General features: G+C 37.4%; 3 protein-coding genes across 6 annotated transcripts; 2 read left to right on the forward strand and 1 right to left on the reverse strand.

Annotated features, from left to right (window-relative positions):
- The first annotated feature begins 528 nt into the window (after positions 1 to 528).
- On the forward strand, positions 529 to 3797 carry med22 (mediator complex subunit 22). 2 transcript variants are annotated; one of them, XM_067606683.1, is made up of 5 exons: positions 529 to 658; positions 902 to 1058; positions 1473 to 1553; positions 1645 to 1853; positions 3439 to 3797. In XM_067606683.1, exons 2-5 carry the CDS (start codon positions 936 to 938, stop codon positions 3629 to 3631), a joined length of 606 nt encoding a protein of 201 aa, XP_067462784.1. In that variant the 5' UTR covers positions 529 to 658; positions 902 to 935; the 3' UTR covers positions 3632 to 3797. The 2 variants fall into 2 exon arrangements, with proteins under 2 accessions (XP_067462784.1, XP_067462794.1); XM_067606693.1 differs by lacking the exon at positions 3439 to 3797 and having other exon boundaries at positions 1645 to 3036.
- Positions 3798 to 4132: 335 nt separating this feature from the next.
- On the reverse strand, positions 4133 to 7412 carry c2h9orf78 (chromosome 2 C9orf78 homolog). Of its 2 annotated transcripts, XR_010930991.1 has the most exons (10): positions 7242 to 7412; positions 7009 to 7068; positions 6006 to 6057; positions 5826 to 5896; positions 5623 to 5700; positions 5282 to 5479; positions 4991 to 5127; positions 4792 to 4896; positions 4345 to 4639; positions 4133 to 4311 (listed from the first exon to the last, which is right to left on the reverse strand). XR_010930991.1 is itself a non-coding variant. In XM_067606646.1 (9 exons), the coding sequence occupies exons 1-9, from the start codon at positions 7316 to 7318 to the stop codon at positions 4542 to 4544; spliced, it is 876 nt and encodes a 291-aa protein (XP_067462747.1). In that variant the 5' UTR covers positions 7319 to 7412; the 3' UTR covers positions 4133 to 4541. The 2 variants fall into 2 exon arrangements, 1 of the variants encoding a protein (XP_067462747.1); XM_067606646.1 differs by having other exon boundaries at positions 4133 to 4639.
- A 24-nt stretch (positions 7413 to 7436) lies between these two features.
- Positions 7437 to 13080, forward strand: nfu1 (NFU1 iron-sulfur cluster scaffold homolog (S. cerevisiae)). 2 transcript variants are annotated; one of them, XM_067606661.1, is made up of 8 exons: positions 7437 to 7554; positions 9923 to 10029; positions 10108 to 10243; positions 11375 to 11441; positions 11534 to 11651; positions 11745 to 11808; positions 11921 to 12095; positions 12703 to 13080. In XM_067606661.1, exons 1-8 carry the CDS (start codon positions 7496 to 7498, stop codon positions 12739 to 12741), a joined length of 765 nt encoding a protein of 254 aa, XP_067462762.1. In that variant the 5' UTR covers positions 7437 to 7495; the 3' UTR covers positions 12742 to 13080. The 2 variants fall into 2 exon arrangements, with proteins under 2 accessions (XP_067462762.1, XP_067462772.1); XM_067606671.1 differs by lacking the exon at positions 7437 to 7554 and adding an exon at positions 8761 to 8779.
- Positions 13081 to 13293: the final 213 nt, after the last annotated feature.

Consider the following 13293-nt stretch of genomic DNA (forward strand, 5'->3'; position numbering starts at 1 on the left):
AAAGAGGGACTTTGGCACTAAAAAGACTAATGTCGAAAGATATTTACTTGATTTGACTCTTTTAGACGGCTGAAGCTTCATATTAGCTTCAGACAAACTTTAAATGTTTGTGGGTTTGTACACATAAAAGCTGTGAAACTCCAGAAACACAAAGCTAAATCAACTTAACTGATTTCACTAAGGTTAATCTGCTGTTAAATCTAGATTTAAGAAATGAATTTAATGGGTGGATGTGGTCACCGCAGTCCATCCATGCAAGGCTGGTCCATTTGCTGAAGAACAGAAGAGGGCATGTAATCCGACCGCACGGTTTAGAAATTCGTTCGCACCGATTTACAAGTTGTTTTTTTTTACAATGTGATCCCAGGAGGGCTCCATAACCTTACACCCAAGTAAAGATCCATAAATCTAAAAATACATTTTTATACATGACAGTACAAATTTATGAAAAGGGCTGCGAAGAGTTATTAGAGATCTTTTTTGAAAGGGACGCTGTAATTTCGCAGTGTGAAGTAAGTCATGCATCGCTAGAGGGCGGTAATACACGGACACACCGGAAGTTACCCGCCATTAAACGCAAAGAAGAAGAAGGGTGGCACTAGTGGCTCTTTATGGTCTTGTACAAAACTGACGTGGTTTGCAAAGTATGCAGTGAAAAGTAAGTCGTAATCATTGTATTATGTGTAAGAAAGTGTATTTTTGCAGTAACGTTAGTAGAGTATAGTTTATACGTTAGTAGTATATTTCTCATCCGTTTCTGTTATGAAAGTACGCGCCTTGCTAGCTGGGGTTGCTAACAATAACAGTGCTCGCTGGTGATGGTTGCGTTTTGTCCTCAGTGTTTTTATTGTTTATTTCATCACCTGAATGTGTCTGTGTGTGTGTGTGTGTGTGTGGACAGGTAACGTAGGCTGCGTAGTCTTTTCCTGAGCACAATGGCTACTCAGAGAGTGCTCCCCCAAAGCAAAGAGACTTTACTGCAGAGCTACAACAAGAGATTGAAAGATGACATCAAGTCCATCCTGGATAACTTCACCGAAATTATCAAAACTGCGAAGGTACCTGCTTGTCCCTGATATGAAAGGACGGGTTCACAATTGTACAAGTCTGTCTTAAAAAAAACAGTCAAGTGCCCAAATTAACATTGAAATGTGTTTTTCGTGTCATAATCATTCCTCCTGTTCATACTGACCATTAAAAGATCCCTTCATAATGCACTTATAATGTATGTGATGGGTCCATAATCCACAGTCCTCCTTCTGTGCAAAAATGTATTTCTCAATAAAGAGTATTTCTTATTATCTTAAGCTAATATGAAGCTTCACCTGACTGTTGTTTAAGACAGATTTGAAATATTGTAAACTTATCCTTAACTCCCCGTCTCGTCCTCTTTCTACTCGTTGTTTTCTCGTTGCCCTCCATACATATAAGTTAAGAAATATGGTCCCACTCTTTTCTCTTTCTTCCCTCAGATAGAGGATGAGACACAGGTTTCTCGACCAACCCAAGCAGAGCAAGACCATTATGAGATGCATGTACGAGCAGCCAACATTGTAAGTATCGCAAGAATTGGAAGAGCCATTCACATCTGCTTTCAAAGCAACTTAACTCACCTTTTTCTCCTCATCTGCATTGTTGTATCAGGTACGTGCCGGTGAGTCCCTGATGAAGCTGGTTTCAGATCTGAAGCAGTTCCTGATTCTGAATGACTTTCCCTCCGTGAACGACGCCATCAGCCTCCAGAACCAGCAGCTCCGCTCACTGCAGGACGAGTGTGACAAGAAGCTCACCTCGCTCCGCGATGAGATCGCCATCGACCTGTATGAGCTCGAGGAAGAATATTACTCCTCCAGGTACAAGTAGGCTCATACTTGCCCCCATCCCACCGCCCCTCTTTTGTCCCATGCCCAGCACCATGTACTGTCTCACCCTTACCATTCACCACTGAGCCCAGGGAAAGATTTACTTCTGCCAGCATCTAAACCTGACTCCTGACAGGGCTGAATTTATCTCATCTTCATCTGTCAGTCCAAACTGTACATGAGCACAATTCATAAGCCGGGGTTCACTGTAATGTCCAGTAGATTTGCACCATACACGATGGAGCTCACCTCACTAAGTGACGTTACATTGTTTTTGATTCAGTGCCTTGACTGATTTCCTGCTCTATTATTTGTGTCGTAATTGGTCAAAGTAGAGAGAACATAAGCATTAAAGAGGCTGAATATCAGTAGTGTAAATGTTACCAGCTTGAACCACAAGAGGTCAGGATGCATTTTTGGGTGCAGTTTTATTGGCATGGTTGGAAAGCCAGGGCTCTTCTGGAGACAAGGATAAATGTTATAATTCTGAAGAGAAAGCACTGCTGTTGATTTAGGTTTATTTCTAAATGGTGATTCGACTTTTAGCTTCCCACTTTTATCAAGTACTGATGGTACATAGGAGAGATGAATGATTTAATGGAATGAAAGTCATGAGATTACTGCTCTTAGTTTATTTAGTACTGAAATATTTTAAAATTTAAGTGATAACCAGAGAGCATGAAAATGCATAAAATCAATATAATAGCTCAATTTTATTAATGGATGACTTACTAGATAGTTGTTAAAGGCCTAGTTTTAAAACATAGAAAGATAGCACCCTTTAAGTGTAAACTATATCAGAAAATATATTTTATAAATGCATTATTCATTTAAGATTATATGTGTCTATTTAAGTCATAAATATAATGGTGATGCCCTATATGCTAGATTTTGAGGATAGGTAGATGTTGGGGATAGACTAAAGTTAGACACAGCTGTTTGCTGTTATTTATTAAAGGTCAAATCTTAAGTTACTAATAGTTTTTCAAGCAGATGTTTTCTGTAAAAGCAGCTAAATCTTTATTTTTTTTTTACTGATTCCGTCCCTAAGACCACAAGTGACTCAAGCTGTAACCATGTAAGCGGTGTCAATCACACATGCTGTGGTTGTACATTTGTACCAGTTGTTCCAATAGACCCAGAATGATTTAAGAAATAAACTAGAGAGAAAACACTGTAGTGGTTTGTCTTGTTTTTCTGTAAGAAAGCTTTGAGAGGTGTCTCTGTCCTGTTTGGAGCATGCTAGGTGTGGGCCTTCTTTCCTCACTGCATTTGCTCTGCTTTCCCCTCCATCAGTGACTAACCCCACCTTTTTTCTGAACTTAAAACTCAACAATTGATCTGTCATACCTCTAAACATTACCAAATTAATGAACAGCCGTTTTATGGCTTGATACACGTTCCAGTTTCCAAGTGCTTTTGCATAACCTCCATGCTTGTCCGTTCTATCGTATGTGTGCTTTTATAAGCTCCTGTATGTGTATGAATGTGCTTAATTCTGACCTGCTGCTCTCGTCTGCTCCTCTTTCTGTGCTGCGCTGATTCTTTGCCTCCTACTGGTTTCCGCTCTGCAAAGCTACAGTCAGTGGGACAGCACTGATCTGCCCCTGTGCGAGGCCTACCGGCAGCGAGACAGCTGGGCCTCCCCAGGCAGCAGCTGCAGCTCTACCCAGGGAGAGCGAGAGGACGTGGATGGACCTCCCTCACAGGAGACAAACCCTCAACACCACCTCAATGGACACGGGACCACCTCCATAGAAAAACCATGAGGAGGAAACTGGACACTGATTGGAGCACAGAACACTTGTGCTCAGTTTGGACTTCAGCGGTTTGGCTAATTTAGTTTCCATTACACACTGAAATAGTGTTTGACTAGGTCTGCCGCTATTTTGTGTTATAGACCTTGACTCAAATATAACTGAACTGAAACTTTCAGGCTTTGAGGACTTATTGTATATGAAGATGTATTTCAGAAAAAGAGCAAAATTCAGAAGATTGAATGATACTGTAACACTTGTCAGAAGTAACATTCCCCTCAGTCTAAAATGAATTTTAAAATGTGTATACACTGACGGTATATCCAACACTGAAGTAAAATACAAAACATTTACATTTTCTTTTGTACACATGCTGGACTTTGGTTGAAGTATTGAATAAGAATGTATGATCTTACATTTCATTTGTAAAAGTTTTTGTTTGTAATGTTTTATTTCAGTTTTTTTTTTTTTTTTTTACCCCACCAAGCACTGATCCAGTTAAAGAACAACACAAATGTTTTATGTTTTTAATAAAGACAGAATTCTACAACTAAAAGTCACAACTTAAAAGTGGAATAAAATGCATGTCTCTTTTATTTCAGAGTTCCTCTCCTTAAACAGGACAACCACTCAGTTAAACATCAATATTATTCCTGTGTTCCTAAACAAATTCTGATCTTATTTGTTTTTGGCTATCATAATTATGATTTCTTCTCTCTTTTAACATAACACAAAGCAAATGACTATCAATAATCAATAATCACTTGGAGATATGTACAATATTTACAAAGTACAACACTGTTATGGGAGTCCTCTCAGTTCTTTGGTTCAACCAGTCTGCAAATTATCCTCATAGCTCATCTGGAGGCTTCACTCCCTAAAAAGATGAATATAATTTCGAGTCAAAAAAACACCCAGCTCCTCAATATCGTCGATTCATCTTCTTGAACTTCTCGTAATGGTAGTCATCAGTAGCCTTTTCATTGTTGGGACGTTTACGGTAGTTAGGTGGTGAGGATGCTGTGGAGAAACAGGAGAAGGCATAAAGACTGATCAGCAACTGTTATCTTTTTAAAAAATATGTTGCAAACAACAGCAACTGCCAGACAGAATACAAAAAACACAAATGTCATATACTATAAGAAGAGTGTGACTATGTACGCTCTGCTTACCCTCTGGACCTGGTTTCTCAGTGTCGCCCACACGCAGCGGCCTTGCTTTGGGCTCTTCTCTGTGTCTGTGGTGCCTCTGTGGTGCGTTAACATCCTCGTGATAGACTGAAAGGAGACATTTGTATAGTTAGCCAACCTTTCACAACTCATCACCTTCTACTGTTTTCTTTATTTAAACCACCACATTGACAGAACTCACAGCGGTTGTGTTGGACATAGTTGACGGCGATGTTGGTCGGCACAAATGATGTGCCGTTGTCTTTTTTCTTGTTCCTCTGTTCTGCCAACAGCTTGGCTTTTGCCTCCTCTGTATGGATAATGTTCTTTATCTTTGCACTGGGAAAGATACAACAGGCTATTAGTAACTGTTACATCCTGTTGTCAGGTAGTCACTGCCATGTCAAAAGGTCTCGCACATAATAAAAATACATATTTTCGTGATTTTAAAAAACTAAATACACAGATCCTTTTGAGATTCTTCTCTACGTACTCAATACCAAGATCAACCTCCGGGATCCCACTCAGCATCTGATTGGATAACATCTCCTCTGTCTTCTTGGCAGAGTTCACTCGGATGCTCTCGGGCAGCTCATACAGGTGGTCCTCTGCATTCTTCACCTTAACTTTTTGTTCCTCAGCTTCCACGAGGCCCTTCTTCTTTTTCAGCTCTGTCTCGATGTATTTCATCCTTTGAGGATAGATTTTTGAAAAAACATACAGCTGTGAATATTTATATGAAGCACTAAGTAAGCAGCTGTGTGGGAGTGATCATAACTTGAGTGTATCCTGAATATTAGGGATTAAATGTGTGAAATGAAAAAGCACGCTTACATGTCTGCATCCTCATCTCTTCTGTTAGTTTCAGCTGAAAAGGAGGTTCCCAGGTTGAGGTCTGTCTCATCTTCTGTCCTGCATGTGGAAACAAAAGGTCATCTTAAGTCAAATCATGTCTCATGAAAAGACAAATTTTGACATACCAATGCATGCATGATAATTATCCACAAAAAACAAAAAAAGTAGTTGGTTTTACTTACATGTCTCTATTCCTATCTTTGACTTTCTTCATGTCTACAACCCCTCCAGTTTTCAGCTTAAAGGGGTCATTCTGAAAGAAAAGTTTATTTTTGACAATGAGATAAACATAAAGCTAACAAGTTTACCAGACAAACATGTGACTTATTCAAAGAAACTACAACTTGTAATTTGTCACTTACATCAATTTCAGCCTCTGGTGGCAGTTTCTCTCCTACCAACAAGGCGGTAACACTGAACAAAAGGAAAATATAAACATCAATTTACAACCAGTGGTGGAAAGTAAGTACATTTACTCAAGTACTGTACTAAAGTACAATTTTGAGGTACTTGTACTTTACTTGAATATTTCCATTTGATGTTACTTTACACTTCCACTCCACTACATTTCAGAGGGAAATATTGTACTTTCTACTCCACTGTGTTAATTTGACAGCTTTAGTTACTTTTCAGATGAAGATTTGACACAATGGATAATATAACAAGCTTTTAAAATACAACACATTGTTAAAGATGAAATCAGCGGTTTCCAACCTTTTGGGCTTCTGATGTTTTACAAAAAGTAGTGTGTAGTCGGGGTCACATTTCATATGTCTATGATTGTTAACAGCTCCACCAAATTTTTCCCTCTAAACTTCTCACATGGTTTCATTTCAATAAATGTTCAAATGATCCAATAATTCACCAAAGATCAAAGATTAGAGAAAAAGTCCAAAAACTGGAAACAGATTTGTGTATCAGAACTTTGTTTTTTCCACTTCCCTCTCCCTCCCATCAATCATCTCACGACCCCTCAGATTTATCTGGTGACCCTTTGGAGGGACCTGACCCCTAGGTTGGGAACCACTAGACTAAACAAGGCTACTGTATATAAAGTAGTTCAAATTAGCTCCACCTCGAGCAGCTACAACAGTAACATGCTGCTTACACACTGATGTTTCAGTATTAATAATCTAATGATGTCATATATGATAATATATCAGTCACAGGGACCAAACCACTACTTTTACTGCAATACTTAAATTACATTTTACTGCTAATACTTATGTACATTTAAGTGGGATTTTTCATGCATGGCTTTTTTTACATTGCTATATTGGTACTTTTACTAAAGTAAAGGATCTTAATACTTCTTTCGCTGTAAACTACTGAGGTGTGCTCAAAGTTCCGTTGAATTCACGTTACCTGACTCCGCTCTGTCGTTTCCGCAAACTCTGAAGTTCTTTGGCCTCCTCTACTTTTGATCTAAAGAAACAAGAAATAAATATGATGTCCCTAATTAAAAACTACAACTAAAACCAAATGCACATAGTTAATAAATTAATAAATAAGTAGTTGCCGTTTTAAGCGTAAGCCACATTTACACAAAGCGGTTTGCTAGGTTAGCTACTATAACATGACAAAACAAAGTATTTTACCTGACTTCTTCAGTTGTCTCATCCTCCTCGACATCTGACGAGTCCTTTCTCCTCCTAAAGTTTTTCCCACACGGCATTTTTAATGCAACTTCACTTTACTTCTATGCTTTTGTAAAATAAAACGGCGCTGGTCTACGATGGCAGACTGTTCGTTATCGAGTGGGGAGAACTTAAGCAAACGCACAATAATAGTGCGTCACTTCCGCTAATGGGACCCGAGGACTTCCGTTCTTGTTTAGGTAACCATAACAAACATGGCGACTTACAGACAGGTCGGCAGGTTGTTGGGTATTTCAGCAAGACTTTCGCGACCGTAAGTTTACATGTTTCTAAGTTGTGAGAGTGCCATGTCCTCTCACTTTGCTCGTATTGATGTATTGGCTTCATAAGTACCGGCTGACGTTAACTATTAACGACTAACTGGCTAAGTCACGCAGTGACGCAGCCTGATTAGATGATGCTGCCTTGTCTGATTGTTGTAACTCTTTGGATCACAGTCTGGGTTTTAAGCTTTTTTTACACTGATCAACAAAAATGACCATTGACTGTCATCTTTTGAACAAATTTATACAAATTGCATTAATTAAGTTCAAAATAAATCAGATCTACGGAAGGGGATTAGTGTCACGTGAATTTCTTTTTCTGAAAGGGGTTTAATTATGGCTTTTGCTACGATGTCTAACGTTAACACTCTTTCACAAAAGTAAGTGGTGCAAAAACGGAGAATCAGCCGCCAGTCATCATTGTTTATGTCTCCCTTATCGTTCCCCTTAACTCTAAATCGGAAGCTAACTTCAGTGCTGATCAAATGATTGCATCATATAAACCCCTTGAGGTCCAAATTTTAACTAATTGTGACCTTTAACCAGTGATGGAAGTATTCAGATCCTTTACTTTAGTAAAAGTACAAATACAGCCATGAAAAAATACTCTATTACAAATAAAAGTCCTGCATGAAAAATCCTACTTTAGTAAATATACATAAGTAGTAGAAGCGAAATGTAGTTAAAATATTGTAGTAAAAGTATTGGTTTGGTCCCAGTGACTGATATATTATTATATATGACATCATTAGATTATTAATACTGAAGCATCAGTGTGTAAGCAGCATGTTACTGTTGTAGCTGCTACTAATCATCGTTATTTTACGTCATCATCATCAGCATTACATTGTGGCATTTTTAGCTGAAAGTTGTGTACATGCCATAGATTCTATTTTTTTTTTTTATTATTCCATTGTGGAATTTTTGAGGGCACTATATAGTGGATATATCTAATAAAATGGCGGAGGCTAAATGTAGTGCACTGTATAGTAAATTGTAAGGGTGTAACGGATGGTAGGTGATCCGTGATCCGTACAGATCGCCCTCCACGGTTCGGCACGCATGTGAACCGCGAATAAATTGCAAAATGTAATGTCTCATTTAAGACAAAGAAAACAAACTGCTGTAACTACAAGTCATGGACAGACAGCTAACAGGGATTTTGAAAATCAAAGACCAAACCAGCATCTAACGGGTCCGAAGTGACATCTGCAGGTATAACGTTATTTACATGTTGTTTAATGTGCTGCAGCAGAGCAGCTAATTAGCCTTTTAGCTGCTAAATGACGTTAGCGGTGAATGTTTGTTTGGTGGCTCGTTCAACAAACAATCATGCTTCATATTGCAATTTAATTTAACAATTGAGCTTTGAATATTTTATATATTTTAATATTTTATTTAAACATTGGACATCTTGAATGTTGATTTAATTTAAGACCATGGGCAAAAGTTCCTTGCTTTAAGTGTTTTACAGAATATATGGAAAGCAAAGTTTTATTTGTCTCCCTCTTTTTTTCTTTTTCTTTTCTTTTTTTTTTTTTTTTTTTGCTGATCCGAAAAATGATCCGATCCGTGACTCAAATCCGTGATACGATCCGAACCGTGAGTTTTGTGATCCGTTGCACCCCTTGTAAATAGGGAGTGATTTCAGACACAGCCTCAGCTTTTGACTGGAAATTGACTAACTAGGAACTTCCAAATAAATATATTTAACTCACAATAATTAAACACACCTTGATTACACACAGGTGGCCTCCATTCAATCAATCATGTGACATCTGATAACAGTTGGCTGCACCAGTGATGATTCAACTTTGTCATAGTGAACGACATGACTACTTTCGCAATATTTTGTGTCGAGTCTCTTGCTGTTTACACATGTCAAGGATGTTTAACCAGTCCACTGTTATTCAAAGATGTAAAACAATAAAACAAAGAGGTTTTCCATCCCTCATTGTGTACTATGTATATTTATATAAAGTCCTATTGTGTATATCTGACTGTGTTTTAATTCCAGTAGTCACGCCACCCTTCATTATATCTGTAAAAGCTTTATAGAAATAAAGTTAATCAGTATTACAATTAAATGCAGATGTGAATGAGCATCCTCCATGTATCACTCATTGTAAGGCTAGGTAACCTGTTGTCCCCTGTATCAATTGATATTACTCCTGTGTATTAACACTGTGTACAAAAGGGTTTTAGAAGATTAGACTTACTAAACAAATTCTTTGAACCAGTTACTGCCACATCCTCAAGTGTAAATGTGGAATATTCAGATTTTTAGCAGCATGAATGCATTAATAAAGTGTGGTTTTAACTGTAATTACCTTATGAATCTCTGTCCGCTATTTGCAGTGTTAGTCTTGCTGGCTGTGGATACCGGAGCGCTGGATTGCACTGGCTGTCACATAACACTGGAGTCACAAACAGATGGCCACAAAACCCCCATTGGATTGTCCCTGGTGTGTATTCCTGTAGCACTCTTCTGGATCTCTATGAGAAACACATTATAATGACTAATGTTACCGTTCTCTCTGCAGGGAGGACCATGTTTGTGCAGACACAGGACACACCAAATCCAAACTCCCTAAAGTTTCTCCCCGGTCGTATAGTTCTTGAGGAGGGAACTATGAATTTTGCTGGCCCTCGTGATGCGTACAGCTCACCCTTAGCCAGGTATGTGACTTCTTAAATACAAGCTTACTGAACAAAGAGTAACAGGCTTTTTTCACAGCAGGGAAAACACAAGTATAAATAATAATATTGGCCATGTTCCAATGTTTCACAGCTAAATTGTACACAGCCATTATTATCATTTGTTACACTTGTGTTTAGCAAGTCACCTGTGAAGGTTTATTCACCTGTTATACAGCTGTATGACTCGCAAAACAAGTTTTAAGTCTTGTAAGCCAAAGTAAATAGTAGTAAGACTTCAATGTGCTGCTCAGAATATCATTGAGTCCTTAAAACTGAGAACATTTTTTATGATCCAACCCATAATTTTGTGAAACCTTGTGTGTCTTTCAAAGCATAAATTCATTATGTTATTCTCATGCAATTCACATTTTCAGTGAGATACTGAATTTGTGTTTGCTTGTCTTTTACATCAAATTGAGCTTGAAATCATTCAATTTTAACAGTTGTAAACTGAAATACTGCAAGTGCTGTGTCACAATAATATATGATAATATATTAGATCTAGTATAACTGTTCATCACATGAGCAAAGGACTTGTTGACAATCCTTGGTGACTCAATTTCAATCTCTTGAAGTGTTTTTCTTAACTTTTGTGTATTGAATTTTATTATTTGGAGTATTCATACCTTTAGTATAATTGTTAAGTGGTCTGTGTATGTGTGTTTATGTTTTTTGGATTTTTTCATGAAGTAGTGGATGAGCCAAAGACAATTTCCCACTTTTGTGAATGATACGTTATTCTAATCTAATCTAATCTAATCTAATCTAATCTAATCTAATCTAATCTAATCCTATACATGTCTGAAGCCAAAAGGGAATTGTTCAGATATAATTTAGTTTTGATGGATTCTGTTGCAATTTGACATTTTAATTCCAAACATTGACATTTTATTTTTACAGTTTTATCTTATATTCATGTTAATAAAGTATATTATATGGTATTACCCATCATTGATAATGTATACATAGACACTATATATGTTTGTGCACTTTTTTAAACATACTATCCATTCTATATCCATCTATCGATTTTGTCTGTAATATAATTTTAATGTTATTATCATATCATAAATGTACCAAACCCTGAATAATGTTCTGTATTGTCTTCAGACAGCTATTTAGGATTGATGGTGTCAAGAGTGTGTTCTTTGGCCCCGACTTTATCACCATAACAAAGGTAAAACCAGGCCCAGTTGAATGACCAGCACAGTGTGACATACATTAATCTCATTGTTTGTAATTGCTTGTTTCCTTTCTCTCTACATTTAGGCTGATGAAAATATGGAATGGAAAGTAATCAAGCCTGATGTCTTTGCTGCCATTATGGACTTTTTCACCTCTGGACTTCCTGTCGTCAATGAGGACAGCAAACCCAGTGCAGATACAGGTAAGAATTCAACCAACTGTGCGTAACAAAATGTTTAAACAGAGAAAACACTTAGTGCCAGCTGTTGATGAGTGCCTCCTCTTCTCTTTTCAGCACCGTCTGATGATGATGATGAAGTAGTTGCTATGATCAAAGAACTGCTGGATACTCGAATAAGGTAGCTGCTGTTGTTGTGGTTCTCGTGAAGACACATTATAATATCAGGTTTGGTCCCTGTTACCGTGGCATTCTGTCTTTTCTCCACACTTATTGCTGTTGTTTTCCTCCAGGCCAACAGTGCAGGATGACGGAGGTGATGTTCTGTATCGAGGGTTTGAGGACGGTGTCGTTAAATTGAAGCTGCAGGGCTCCTGCACCAGCTGTCCCAGTTCTATTGTTACTTTGAAGAGTGGGATCCAAAACATGCTGCAGTTTTACGTCCCCGAAGTGGAATCAGTGGAGCAGGTTTGTTCTCCTGCCAGATAATATACTATAAAAATGCTGCTTAATTTAGTCACAGTGGTGCACACCTCTTATAACTGACCTCCTCATTTAAATTTTGTATTCAGCTATTGAAGGGAATCAAAATGGTTATTACAGTGCAATTAGTTTATGTTTTATTGTCAAAAGCATCTGTTGTGATGCAGGGAAGCTCCTCTTATTCTCTGCCATCCACTCAGTGAAACAGGAGCAGATTCTACACTAAACTGCTTGATTTATTATAGTGCAAAGCAAATGTTATCAACATCTGATGATATTTTGCCTAAACTTCACATTATATTTTTGAAATAAGTGGTTATTGTGGGTTTTTTTTTATAAAGATCCCAAATGATTAATTGCTGAATAAATTACAAGCCAGTATTTGTTAAAACGTGATTTTCCAAAGGGGGTTTTAACAGATGTTTTGTGTTGTAAATTTGTTTTTTATTAAGTGAAAAACTGCATATTTAAATTCACACAATCAGCACACATATTATAGAGCAACAAAACAAAAATGCATAAAAGATGTAATCTGCAAAAAATGGTGAAATTGTTAATAAATATTGTTATGTTTTTTGTTTTATTTCCACAGGTGAAGGATGAGGAAGAAGAGGAGGCTGCTCAAGTTTAAAATGACACTGAAACCAGAACCACATTTTCACATTCCTCCCCACCCTGGCCGAACTATAGGTGCAATAAAATAAGCATCTTCCTGCCTGGTATTTAGCATAGCTGTGTGGGAGTACTCATCATCACCATCATCATCATCACGCAGATTTTGGTTATTTGTTTTTTGTATACTGACAGTATTTCAGAAGAGCTCAGTCATAGAAACTGATGTGTGTAGAGCTGAAATAAATTGTATTTATTATTTCACAGTTTTCTGAATCAGTCACTAGTCAAAGCAGCTTTCAGTTTTGAAAAAACATACTGTATGTATATAAATAAAGTTTATTGAAATATTTTATAATTGTGTCTTGATCTGTCTTACCTAATCCAACAGTTTGTTTTGTGTGTGTGTGTGTGTGGAAAGAATCATGATTTTGTTTTACAAGCTACATCCAGAGCCAACATGAAAGATTTGCATCTAACAAAACAGATGTAAAACAAAGATTTATGTTGCATTAGAGTACCAAACACGTTTTATAGGCTCATTATGATATTTAAATAGAGATTACTATCT

The sequence above is a fragment of the Thunnus thynnus genome, chromosome 2 (assembly GCF_963924715.1).
Source record: "Thunnus thynnus chromosome 2, fThuThy2.1, whole genome shotgun sequence".
Classification (NCBI taxonomy): Eukaryota; Metazoa; Chordata; class Actinopteri; order Scombriformes; family Scombridae; genus Thunnus; species Thunnus thynnus.